Source organism: Aquarana catesbeiana, linkage group LG03, assembly GCF_042186555.1.
Source record: "Aquarana catesbeiana isolate 2022-GZ linkage group LG03, ASM4218655v1, whole genome shotgun sequence".
Lineage (NCBI taxonomy): Eukaryota > Metazoa > Chordata > Amphibia > Anura > Ranidae > Aquarana > Aquarana catesbeiana.
In genome coordinates, this window is record NC_133326.1 from 666,802,137 (window position 1) to 666,816,084 (window position 13,948).

At 42.5% G+C, this 13,948-nt stretch overlaps 1 protein-coding gene across 1 annotated transcript in view; it reads right to left on the reverse strand.

The window, feature by feature from the left end:
* The window catches only part of LOC141133449 (beta-arrestin-2-like), a 105,256-nt gene that overhangs the window by 45,519 nt on the left and 45,789 nt on the right, over positions 1-13,948 (reverse strand). The window contains 4 exon segments of the mRNA XM_073622832.1: positions 764-831; positions 7,350-7,409; positions 7,630-7,826; positions 12,024-12,068. Coding sequence (XP_073478933.1) covers positions 764-831; positions 7,350-7,409; positions 7,630-7,826; positions 12,024-12,068 — 370 coding nt within the window.

The window sequence follows — 13,948 nt, forward strand, 5'->3', positions numbered from 1 at the left end:
TCTTACATGTATCGGAACCAATTTGCCAGATGCCCTCATACAATACACATTTATCAAGGGATACATTGCACATTTTTCATATTGAGGTTGAGCTTAGTTTGGTTTGTATTCTTTCCCCCCCCCCCCCCCAACATAAAAATAGAGCACAAAGGATATAAAACTTACAAGGTCCACCATACATATACGTCACATTACAGCTTCTATGAATGAAACAGGAGCCATCACCCACCAAGTCCCCTATTCAGAGATCCTGTATCAGTCATAGAAGCTGTAGTATGGCTTCTATGAATGGTGGGTTTGGCAGCAAAGGGTGGGCATAATCAAGCTCTCCTGATGAGAGCTCCTCACAGCCATCAGTTGTACTAACCCCCATCACACAGAAAGATTATGACAGCAGGGGGCGGGATGGAAAAAAGAAAAAAAAAAATCCCAAAAAACAAGAAGAATCCACAAAAGGAACACGTAATGCTAAAATGTAAGTAATGCCCCTTGTGCTGCTTTCTAGACTTGTAATTTAGCTGTCTCCATGACCTACGGGCTAAATGAGAGGAGATCGAAGCAGGTATGGCACCCCTTTGGCTGCTGTATGGTACAACATGTATGACTGGCAGCTACTGCTGAGTTAGGCCGATTCCATTTTGGTCATTACAGCGTATTACACTGCATGACTTGTAGGTCTAAACATTAAGTTCAGCAATTCCTGTGTGTAAAAACAAGCCATCACCAGAACTTGCATATAACAATGTCTGCCATCTGGCCATACCTTTTGTGCATCTTCTCTTCCATAGACTTGGCGCAAAAGGCACGTATTTCATAGTCAACACCGCAGGCCTGAGGATAGAATGTTACAGAGTGAGAATTGCAGAAGGGTTTAGTTTCTTTGTTTAAAAAAAAAAAAAAAATTGACAGTAGCCCTTCCCACTCTCTTAAATATTGTATGAATGTATGTTATATGGATCTCAAATGCAGACTTTGTACTGTAAGGCCATCCAAAACCTTCATGGCCTGGCAACCACCCTCACTTCCTTTTTGCTGCTAAGGCTCCCTATCACATTAATTGGTCAAGAGGAAGAAGCAGGACAGAGTGTTACGATTAAAGCACTCGTCAGCATTTGAAAGAAAAAGGACCAGTGTTATGGGGGATGCAACCCTTGTAACTCCAAAGCCCAAGGGGTTTCTTGTACGAATGCCAACAAGAGCTTTCATGGTAACACTCTGCATGCCCCCGTCCAGAACGCCATATACTGAAAATCAACAAAAAACTTAAAGTGTGCGCTGGCACATATATTACACATACACACACATAATATATATTTATTACACACACACACACACGAGCTGCACTAACAGTAATGCAAAAAAAAAAAAAAAAAAAAAAAAAAAAAAAAAAAAAAAGCATGGTCATTCAAATTTCACATGTTGGTAGAGTAGCTCTTCCTCTATAGCGACTTTTTCATTGCAAGTTAATAATGGATTCCAAGCAGAAGCGACATGACATCATTGAGTTCCTGATAAAAACAGGGTGCAGGCTGTCCAACATCCACAGAAGGCAACATAATGTTTAGAAAGATGACACCATTTACAAGAGTCACCAATGACCAGATATTGCCCTCATCAATGGTATCCTCTCTGTAACACATTCTGTAGCCTGCACCACTCCATCCAGAACTCAATGACGTCATGTTGCTTCTGCTTGGAATCCATCATTTACCTGCAATGGAAAAGAAGAAGCATTACTATAGAGGAAGACTTACTCTACCAACATATATAATAAAGTGATTGTAAAGCAGGGGTGTCGATCTGGCAGTCCTCCAGCTGTTGTGGAACTACAAGTCCCATCACTCATCTGCCCGTGGGATTCATGCTTGTAACTGTCAGCCATGCAATGCCTCATGGGACTTGTAGTTCCACAACAGCTTCTGGGCCGCCAGTTTGACACCTATGCTGTAAAGACTAAAGGTTTTTAACCTCAATGCATTCTCTGCATTAAAAGGTTTTTTACTTTTAAGTGCAACCCCACATAAAAAAACATTCTGACTTTACAATTGCTTTATAAAACGAAAGTTGTGATTCTTTCAAAAGAATGGGATTTTTGTAGGGAGATAGTACGTCTATTTTCCAGTAGGCATAAATGAGTGAAGTAGTTAAAATATAATTTTTATTTAGATTGTAATAAAAAAGGAGTATACAAAACAGATATACATACATATACAAAAGTATGACCATCCAGTATTGTGTTCAAAATTCATTCGTGCCTGTCAGCCAACATGTTTCGCAAAGAACTAATTGCTTCATCAGGGCATAAATCGGCATCACTGGTTTATTTGAACTACTGGTGCAAGTCTAAAATTTAAAGCACACACCATTTCCAGGCATCATTCACTGTACCAACTGGTGCAAAAGATCCAAAGTTGCCAGATCCCAACCGGATAATACCAACAGAGGAACTGGACCACACAATAGCAGGGCAAGAGTCTGCAGTAAATCATCAGACACACTCGGCCCCGACCCGTTTTTACTGGCAGGAGGAGACTCTCTGAGCGAGGAGCATACGATTTTCTGGCCTCTGCAGACTCTTGCCCTGCTATTGTGTGGTGCAGTTCCTCTGTTGGTATTATCCGGTTGGGATCTGGCACCCTTGGATCTTTTGCACCAGTTGGTACAGTGAATGATGCCTGGAAATGGTGGTGTGTGCTTTAAATTTTAGACTTGCACCAGTAGTTCAAATGAACCAGTGATGCCGATTTATGCCCTGATGAAGCAATTAGTTCTTTGTGTCCAAAACCTCCCATCATCTGTAAAAATCACTTTACAATTACTTTAATGATCTGAATCATTTAAGTGTGACAAATACGCAAAAAATTAAATAAAAAAAAATCAGGAAGGATTTCACATCACTGTGTGTGTATATTATTATATATATATATATATTTTTATATATTACACACACACACACACACATTCATTTTATCTATTACACATGTTCTCATAAGTTTACATACCCTGGCAGAATTTATGATTTCTTGGCCATTTTTCAGAGAATATGAATGATAACACAAAAACTTTTCTTTCACTCATGGTTAGTGTTTGGCTGAAGCCTGACGCGCTGTCTCTCTGCCCGGGGTTCTCGGCTCTTGATTGGATAGATTGATAACAGCGCAGCCATTGGCTCCCGCTGCTGTTAAATCCAATGACGTGAGCGCCGGGGGGCCCGAGTCCTGCATTCGGCCTCTATGGGCGCCGAATGCTGGACTTGGGAGCGCACCCGCAAGGTAACCCCTGTCGGGGAAGCGCTTCTAAGAGGGGGTTATCAGATGTCGGGAGGAGCCGCCGGGGGACCCCAGAAGAGCAGGTTCGGGGTCACTCTGTGCAAAACGAGCTGCACAGTGGAGACAAGTATGATATGTTTGTTATTTTTCTTTTTTTTTTTTTTTTATTTTACCTTTACAAATCACTTTAAAGCAGTATGAACTGAACCAAAAGTTCTTTCTGACCAAGATTTCCCTGTCATTTGTCTGTATAGGGAGTGAAAGCTTGCAAAAAGTTATGGCAACTGACTGGTGAGTTGAAAAGGTCAAAAAGGAAAAAAAAAAAAAAAAAAAAAAAGAACCATTTATAGAAGCATTGAACACACCTATTTTAAAAATAGAGTGTAGTTGAAGATCATATTTTTTCCACATATTATACATTTTTGAGAATGGAAGATTCTGTATCCTGAGAATTCCAGACAAACCATGGCTTCCGATATCTTAAAGCAGTCCTATACTAAAATACAAAATCTATCATAATCACCCATAGGGAAAGTGTAAAAAGCTGGGGATACAGGTGTGGGTAAGCTTTTGCCATAATCAGATATGCACAGCAAACTTGCAGATTATGGCACACACCTAGGTCATTCTGTGTGGTCCTTCAGCAAGGACCAGTTCCTGCACCCGGGATTGCTGCATCCCCCGCTATTTCCATTGCCAATTCCTACAGATCCCGCAGCAGTCCACTTCAGCCACTGATGATGCAAATCTTGCGTTACATTGACTTTGCATGTCTTTTTTTGGCAAAAAAAACCCAACTCCCTATGAATTTTATTTTAATTTTTTTAGAATTGAATGCCACTTAAACTAAGTAGCTTTCTGTAATAATTTTTCTTTCCCCTATAGACCTCATTATGTAGCCAATGGTGACGGACAAGGGAGAATCAGTGAGGGCCACAGGTCGGGGCCAGTGCCAGAGTAGACATGCCAAAGAAAGGTAAGCATCTAACACCTGTCTTCTGTAATTGTGTGCTGTTCATACTGAAACAAGAACTTCCTGAAAGGTGAATGAGGCTTGGATCTATTTTTAACGCCCGTGGCATTTCCTACAGCAGGAATGTTGAACTGAAATAGCACCCATAACCAAAGCCAGCAAAATCTGGTAATAGGTCACACAGTGAGAGCAGAACCTACAGTATTCCTAAAGAAAAAATACTACAGTGTGGGAAATCAATTCGATTTGAAAAGAGAAGAGAAAGTGAACCAGTTATGTGACCACAATGTCAAATGAAACAAGTTTATAAATCTTAATTGCAGCACTAGAAGATTAGCCTGTGGGAGAATGTTAGTGGAACAACCACCTTCTGTTCTCTAAATGCACCACGTCAGGACTTTCTCTTCCTCCAGCACAATGCCTGCCCAGAGACAACTATTTGCACAATTTACAATTTTCCACATTTTGTCATGTTACAACCAAAAACGTAAATGTCATTTATTGGGATTGTATGTGATAGACCAACACAAAGTGGGACATAATTGTGAAGTGGAAGGAAAATGATAGATACATTTTTTTATTTTTTTTAAATAAATATGTGAAAAGTGTGGGGTACATTTGTATTCAGCCCCCCTGAGTCAATACTTTGTAGAACCACCTTTCACTGCAATTACAGCTGCAAGTCTTTTTGGGGATGTCTCTACCAGCTTTGCACATCTAGAGAGTGACATTTTTGCCCATTCTTCTATGCAAAATAGCTCAAGCTCTGTCAGATTGGATGGAGAGTGTCTGTGAACAGCAATTTTCAAGTCTTGCCACAGATTAATTTTACTATTTTTCCATTTTATTCTCTAGGGTCTCTGCTAAAATATAAGTGTGAGAGTGAGTGTGTGTGAGTGTGAGTGTGAGAGTGAGTGTGAGAGTGAGTGTGAGAGTGAGTGTGAGAGTGAGTGTGAGAGTGAGTGTGAGAGTGAGTGTGTGAGTGTGAGTGTGAGTGTGTGTGAGTGTGAGTGTGTGTGAGTGTGAGTGTGTGTGAGTGTGAGTGTGTGTATAATGTGTGGGGGGTTCTAAGTCATTTTCTAGCAAAAAAATATTGATTTTAACTCGTAAGCAACAAATGTCAGAAATAGGCCTGGTCTTCAAGTAGTTCAAAAGAAAAGTTCACCTTTCATAACGTTACACCCATATTCAAGGTGTAACATGTTACAGATGCAGCTAGCGGCTGTTTTGTCAGCAAACAGGGTGATGATCTCCCCCTGCTCACGGTCACAATTTTTTTTTTTTTTTTTTTTTTTTAAACGTGGCTGTGTGGGGCTCCACCCACTCAGCTGTGTCATTCATTCACAGACTTCTGTGAATGTGAAAACTAGAAGTACCGACAGCCTTTGCGGCTGTTGGATTGTAGTTCTTCGTGAACTACCATGGTGATCAATACACAGTATTAAGAACTGGGGTATGTAAACTTTTGATCTGGGTCATTTCGGTAGTTTCTTTTTTAAAAAGAGTAAACACATTTGATTGATAATAAATGGCTTCAGCCAAACACTAACCATGAGTGAAAGAAAAGTTTTTGTGTTATCATTCATATTCTCTGAAACATGGCCAAGAAATCATAAATTCTGCTAGGGTATGTAAACTTATGAGCACATGAGCGCTCTAGGTAGTTCATGGAGTATTCCTGTCAGTGTGTAACTGCCTGTCCGTACGAGGTAAGAGCAGACAGCTTACACAGACAGTCTGCAAGAGCCCTGCATTGCACCCGCAATCTGCTGATTACAGGTGCAATGCTTTGCAGGCTCCTAGTAAAACAAATAATAAATGCACTTTTTTCCACCTGCAAAATAACGTGAATTTATTTATTTATTTATTTTTCAAAGGTGAACTTGCTTTAAAAGGAAGAGGAAAGGGAAGTGCCACTAAGTGCAGTATCACAGGGAGGAAATTTAATGTAAAGATGAAAACACTTACAGGATTAAAAAGAATTATTGCCTTCCACATGAAATGTAGTGAGTAGATGTTATGGGGATGGACCCTACGATCCAAGTCAATGGCAAGCTCAGTGGTTGAAGTAGGAGGGGAGAGTTCTGGTCTTGCCTCTATTGTTTCTCATTCTGTTCCTGCATGTTCCTGTGCATCCGGGGATGTAATTTCCACCCGCGTTCCACGCTGGTTTCATTTCCTGGTGGCCACAGGATGCCTATGAAGCCTGCAACTGGATGAAACATCTCCACGGACGGCCCTATACTGAAGAACTGATTGGGACAAAAGCTCTCCCCTCCTACTTCAACCACTGAGCTTTCCATTGACTTGCATCGTAGGGTCCATCCCCATAACATCTACGCATCTTGGACCAGATCCCGGCGGTATCCACAGGACAGAGGATCCAAGTCGGATATCTACATTTCATGTGGAAGGCGATAATTCATTTTAATCCAGTAAGTGTTTTTATCTCTACATTAAATTCCCCTTGTGATACTGCACTTAGTGGCGCTTCCCTTTCTTCTTCCTTCTTGTACTCAACAGAGCTGGCTATACTCTGAGGACAGCAGCCTGAAGTGCTTCACACGCACCCCACAGACTACCCAACCCCAAGCACTATAATATTATTGTATTATTTTCTTCTGAACTGGCCACTGTTGCTGGCATCCAAAAACTGTTATTTCATTTCAACTAACTACTGTTGCTGGCATCCACCCCTTGCGCCTGAACTTTTAAACTCTGAACTTATGCTTTAACCCTTGCAGTGAGGGCTCAGTCCCACAGCAAGAAGAATTTTCACATTTCTTGGAGTTGGCTTTCAAGCCCAAGTTCTGTTATTAGCAGCTCTTGAAATTAGGTTTTAAGACGGTGCAGAGAACAGGCTTCATTCAGAAAGGTGGAAGGAAAAACCAGTGCCAAAACCAAAATTTCTCTAACCAAATTAACAGCTGTGACTCCTTTTACCAGGAAGTGAGTGGAAATCTCCACAACAGGAACATAAATCAAAAGAGCCCACCACAGGGAAAAGGTTGTGTCCTTGCAGGGAAAGATTCAGTAGCCCATTTACACCTTTTGGCTGGAGTTCCAGCAAGCCCAAACACCGGGACCTCAGCACAGGTATCACTCACCTTCCCAGTGTCCTCGGGTCCTGGCTGCAGTGTCACCGAACATGGCAAATTCTGTGGGATCTAAGTGAAGGAAGCAGAAACAGCCAAGTTGATATGTGAATAAAAAAGAAGTAATTGGGAAAGAGAGGGATAAATAGATGTGAGCTGGATAAGAAGGGGAGTGGAAGATGTGAGCTGGATAAGGAGGGGGGAAAAGAAGGTGGATTTTAAGAAAAAAAAGCACACAGAGGTGACTACAGGAAGTGGTAGTTGTATAGAGAAGGAGGGTTTATAAACTAACGTTGAAATAGAAGGGATGTGCTTGCTCCCCTAGTTTCTTGACTAGGCGCTCCTGCAGTCGGGTGAGAGGCTTCTTCTCCTCCGGGAGTGGGGGAAAGGCCTGAAAAGTCGAGATGAAGAGGTCCTTCCGGAACGACAGGCCCAAGACGTCGAGGTCCTCACGGCCATAACGGAAAGCACAGGTCAAGGTGACGAAGACTGAGGGGGGAGAGAATGAGTGAGACAGGGAGAGCTTAGGAGTGGTGGAGGGGAGAGATCAACTAGGCATGGTCAGTGGAGAACAGTGTTCTTTAAAGTGCACCTGTGGTTCTGAAGCAAACAATATCCAAAATAAGGCAGGTAGAGAAGAGAAGAGGACGATGATGAAGTAGATTTTAAAAGAAAATCACTGCCTCCCATCTTAAATATACTCAGCATCTAGATGTTCCACCAATTATACAATCAGGCCAACTCTGTTTAAGCTACCATGGTCGCTATAGGAAGGTTAGGTTGTCAACAGTCTACCAAAAGCGGTTATGATAATGTTCCTGATATGGAAATAATTGGACATGCAGCCTCAAGTCTGAATGCTGCATGCAAAAGCACAGGGAAGGCTTTGCTTAGCTGCTAGAGGCGGCCCAAGGATCGTTGGCATCTAGTGCACAAAGCCTTATGCCCCGTACACACGGTCGGATTTTCCGATGGAAAATGTCCGATCGGAGCGTGTTGTCGGAAATTCCGACCGTGTGTGGGCTCCATCGGACATTTTCCATCGGATTTTCCGACACACAAAGTTGGAGAGCAGGAGATAAAATTTTCCGACAACAAAATCCGTTGTTGGAAATTCCGATCGTGTGTACACAAATCCGACGGACAAAGTGCCACGCATGCTCAGAATAAATAAAAGAGATGAAAGCTATTGGCCACTGCCCCGTTTATAGTCCTGACGTACGTGTTTTACGTCACCGCGTTTAGAACGATTGGATTTTCCGACAACTTTGTGCGACCGTGTGTATGCAAGACAAGTTTGAGCCAACATCCGTCGGAAAAAATCCTAGGATTTTGTTGTCGGAATGTCCGAACAAAGTCCGACCGTGTGTACGCCCTATTACAGTGACAATCCGTGCTCTAAGATTCAAGTAACACATTTAATTTTCTTCTTGGGTTTAGATTCACTAAGATAAGGCTTTGAGAGAATTAGGGATCATTCTTAATACCTCCTTTCTTAGTGGTCAGCCAGTGGTATGGACCGCTGTAACCCAACAAGGTCCTGGTTGTGATGAGAAGCTTCAGTTAGTTTCACCTTCCTGTTGGAAGGTAGTTAGTTCAATCACAGTTCCCCTTTTGTTTATGAATACCAGGGTGTCATCTACATTGCTACCAACCTACTAGTGAAATATACGGAACTAAAAGTAGGTGACAGAACACACCTGATATAAGTATATTGTTAGAAATGTCATGTATGAGCTCTATGCTTTGGGCCAACAACTGAATATAATACTGTTACTAATGTACACCCTGAAGTTACTATGATACATCTGTTTATATTGTACATCTGTTTTTTTTTTTGCGACACAATAAAAACCTTTCTGATTAAAAAAAAAAAAAAAAGATAAGGCTTTGAGTGATAATAAACCTTTAATTTTTTTGAACACATTTATCAGTTGATTTAGGCCCCTTACACACTTGTGCGACTTGAAGCAATGTCTGTGTAATCTTGAGGTCTATGGACCTCAAGTCGCATCAAAGTCAGACCAAGGTAGTGCCCTTGGTCCGACTTTGATACCCTTGTATGCAGGGACTAGAGTTGTGTCTCCCTACACTGTGTACACCAACAGAAACACACAGCCCTGTAGCCTCCTCCTCTTCCCTCAACCCTTCACCAAGCTAACAGACTGGCTGGAGACTGCACTACCCGCTGGTAACGCTTTCCTGCGAAGACCAGAAGTTCAGAGAAACAACGCCAAGAGAGCAGGAGCCAGCAGAATTGAAAGTCGTAAACTGCAAATGCTGGGATAAGAACTTTTATCAAATTGTTCATTTGGGAACGTTTAATTTCAATTGTGCTGGATGTGTAAAAGTGCCCCTTTAAATGACAAAAATCAGTGACAGGACAGGATTTTTAAAGCTCCACCCAAAAATGGAACTTCCGCTTTAAGGGAAGGTGACCCCCTGACATGCCACATTTCTCATGTCATGTCAGGACACGAATACTCTCTTTTTAGAGGGTTCCAGCTTCCACTTCCTCCCGGCGCACCGTGACACCGGAAGGTAGATCACCTCTCCCCCCTCCCTCTCGGGAATCATCTTGGACATGTCACAGGTCCCAGATGATTGCCCGGCCAGTCACAGCGCGGCTCGCGCATACACAGTCGGTGAAGCCACAGCCGGGCGCCCACAGTTACGATGCCGGCGCCGCAGAAAGGAGGGGGGAGAGGAGCGGGGCTTCGTTCCCCCGCATTGTTGGACCGTGGGACAGGTAAGTGTCCGATTATTAAAAGTAAGCAGCTGCAGTATTTGTGGCTGCTGACTTTTAATTTTTTTTTTTTTTTTTTTTTTTTTTTTTTTTTTAAGCAGAACTCTGCTTTAATGCAGAAGAGACATACCATGATTCTTCTGCATTAATGTTACTTACTTGCCTGTCCTATACTGAGCTGCGCATGCACAGCTCAGTGTAGAATTTTGGCAATGCCAAGCTGACTGCATACCTGTGCATACAGGGGAGTGACATCTCAGTCTGGCTAATTTAAACAGCCATACTCAGAAGCCACCGGGCTCCAGGGAGATCGATGCGCTGGAGTATAGGAGAGTACAGCTCGGCTTTAGGTGGTTTTAAACCTGATGTGGACAGTTTGACCAAACCCCGGGAGCAGTGAAGTGTACCGCAGGGTTTGGTGCGGATTAGCTGCTCTTTCCCATAGAGTTCTATTCGGTCCTGCGATTTTGGTGTGGTTTCTGAAAGCGCATCAAACCTCCTGCATGCTGCATCTTTGGTGTGCTTTCAGAAAGGGCACCAGAACCGGAGGACTCAACTGAACTCTAATCTTAACCAAACCTGCAGGTACACTGCGCTGCTCCCCTGGTACGATCAAGGCACACCAAATCAGTCTGAAAGTGGGCTTAAGCTAAAAACCCTCAGGAATTAATTAAAAAAAAAAAAAATACATTAAAACTAGGGTAGGGTGAAGAGTTACCGTTAAACAAAGGGGAGATAAAAAGGTTTTTTTTTAGATGTTTAGGGGGTAAGGGTGAATGTAAGGGGGGGTGCTCTAGCATTAAAGCGTTTGTTACCCCAACACTTCATATTCCTGATATGTGCCTGCTGTACCATGAGCTTGTATGAGAAAGTATCCTGTTCTCTTTGTATTGCTTCCGTTGTGTTCCTGCCGGTCCCACTGCTTTCCTTCACTCCTAACATTACCCAGTCCATATCAGTATAGATATACAGCATGAGATTTTTCCCCACCGAGATCTGATGCGTTTTCAAAAGGGTACTTTCACACTGGGGCGGGGGTCCATTAGCGGTAAAGCGCCGCTAGTTTTGGCGGCGCTTTTCTTCAGGCGCTAGTGGGCGCTTTTTTTCTGCTAGCGGCCGAAGAAAGGGTTAAAAGCGCCCGTGTTTTGGCGCTTTGGCAGCGCTGCCCATTCATTTCAATGGGCAGGGCATTTTGGGAGAGGCCACCCTAAAGATGCTGCTTGCAGGACTTTTTTTTTCCCCGTTCTATTTTTAGCGCAAAAACGCCTGAAAAAGCGCCTCAGTGTGAAAGGGGTCTTAGTGTTCCTTTAATTTTTTTTGAGTATATATATATATATATATATATATATATATATATATATATATATATATATATATATATATATATATATATATATAGTTACTTATCTCTCGCCAAAACCCTTACATCCACTTAAAAAAAAAAAAAAAAAGAAGAAGTGTAAAAACCTTGAGCCTTTATGACCACTTTAAATTGCAGTTTTTAGCTCAGTGGTGGAGGAGCAAAACCAAAACCTATTCATTTTTAAAACTTACTTATGAAGATGAATGAATCAACCATAACCCTTCTACAACCTAACCTCCTAGGTCAATGATGGTGAACCTTGGCACCCCAGAAGTTTTGGAAGTACATTTCCCATGATGCTCAACTACACTGCAGAGTGCACAAGGATCATGGGAAATGTAGTTCCGAAACATCTGGGGTGCCAAGGTTCACCATCACTGTCCTAGGTGATGCCATGGTACCTCCTTCAGAATCTTCCCTGCAGGTGCTCTTCATACAGCCTTTGCTGGGGACCAAAGACATCTAGGAAAATATGGTCACGGAACAGGAAGCGGAGGGGATAAAATAGAACGGATGAGGAAGTGACAGAGGAAAACATTCAGCGGAAAAAAAAAAAATTTCAAAACAACAGAATTACCTTTGCGATCCTTCAGATAATCTGTATCCACCAGAACTACACCATCTACAAAACAAGACAAGACAGATGAGTCAAGGAATACAACCTGCAAGTCAGGAAGACAAAATCAATAAAACAACTGAAATGTACTCAGACTGCTGGGGTCAGTGCTGTTATAAAAAAAAAAAAAAAAAATAATTCAGGAAGAATAGAGGTTCAAGCAACAAGAGAAGAGAACTTGGCAAGTTATGTTTCCCATAAAACATTTTTCTGTTAGTTTTTGGATATAGTGAGAAGCTTCTCCCTCCTCTTGCTCCTCAATACACACAGATCTGCCACAACTTTATGACCTCCGACAGGCAAAGTGAATAACGGATTATCCCATTACAATAGGATCTGAAAGTAGGTGGGATATATTAGGCAGCATGTGAACATGTTGTCCCTGAAGTTGATGTGTTGAAAGCAGAAACAATGGAAATTGCAGTTTGCTGTGTAGCCGTAGATCGGTCAGGGTGCCCATGCTGACCCGTGTCCACTACCAAAAGCGCATTACAATAGGCACATGAGCTAATCTAGAACTAAGGAGGCCAAAAAGGCACAATGGGACCTTCACTGACCTGGCATGTCAACAGATTTGCAAGGTGCAGAATGAAGCCAGAATGATGGATTGGCATTTTTGGCAAATCCACATCTAATGACTTTACCTGGGATAGTTTATTGTGCCTGGAGTTGGACTTCAAAGAAGATACAAAAAGACCCCTTTCACACTGGAGGCGTTTCTTTCAGGCGCTTTAGCGCTAAAAATAGCGCCTGTAGAGCGCCTGAAAAAAGCCTCAGCTGCAAAACCAGTGTTAAAGCCCCAGTGCTTTTCACACCGGGGTGCTGTGCTGGCAGGGCATCATTGAAAAGTCCTGCAAGCAGCTTCTTTGCAGCGCTATAGGAGCAGTGAATACACCGCTCCTATAGTGGTGCTGCCCATTGAAATCAATGGGCAGCGCCGCCGTACTGTCGTCAAAACGCCGCTGCGGTTTTAACCCTATTTTGGGTTGAAACCGCCCCATTAGCGGCTGAATAGTGCCACTAAAATGACGGTAAAGCAGTGCTAAAAATGGCACCGCTTTACCGCCGACGCCCGGGCGCTTTCAGTGTGAAAGGGTTCCAACTACAGTTAATTGGTGTTTTATAAATTATAATGTTATTCAACATTACCTTTGCTATATCAAATCTGTAGCCAGTAACCATTTCCTAAAAATGTGCCAAATATAAAATACACACACACCTCTTATTCACATTAAATTGACATACTTCACGATTTGGGCTTCTAGCGCCTTTTTCCACCTCCCTTTTTTTTTTTCTCTCTTTTTTTTTTAAGATTCTCCTTACAACCATGGCAACAGTAAAGTAGTGACACCTGAGTTCTCACCCACCTCTTTATGCATAAATCGGAGGTCTGCACAGAGATTTAAGGCAAAGTACAAGCATCTTCAGGTTTAGTTCCGCCATGTTTGGTAAGAAACTTGCATGACATTTGCGCAGGTCATCTGCTACTGCAAGATACGTGCATGTGCCCAGGTATGCTATAGGTCAGTGATGGCGAACCTTGGCACCCCAGATGTTTTGGAACTACATTTCCCATAATGCTCAACAACACTGTAGAGTGCATGAGCATCATGGGAAATGTAGTTCCAAAACATCTGGGGTGTCAAGGTTCTCCATCACTGCTATAGGTGCATGGCGTCTTATAGCCACAATGAGACTGATTGAGGGATTATATTAGGCGGACCCCCCCCCCACATAGCACCCACTTGGAGGACGTGTTACTGGTATGACCTTCACGAATATCCCCTGAACACAAGTGGGTAAGAACATGCAAAGTGTCTGTGCCACGATCCTTCCAGTAGATGGAAGTTGAGGTTTTTTTTTTAAGTGAAAATGCAATGAACAAT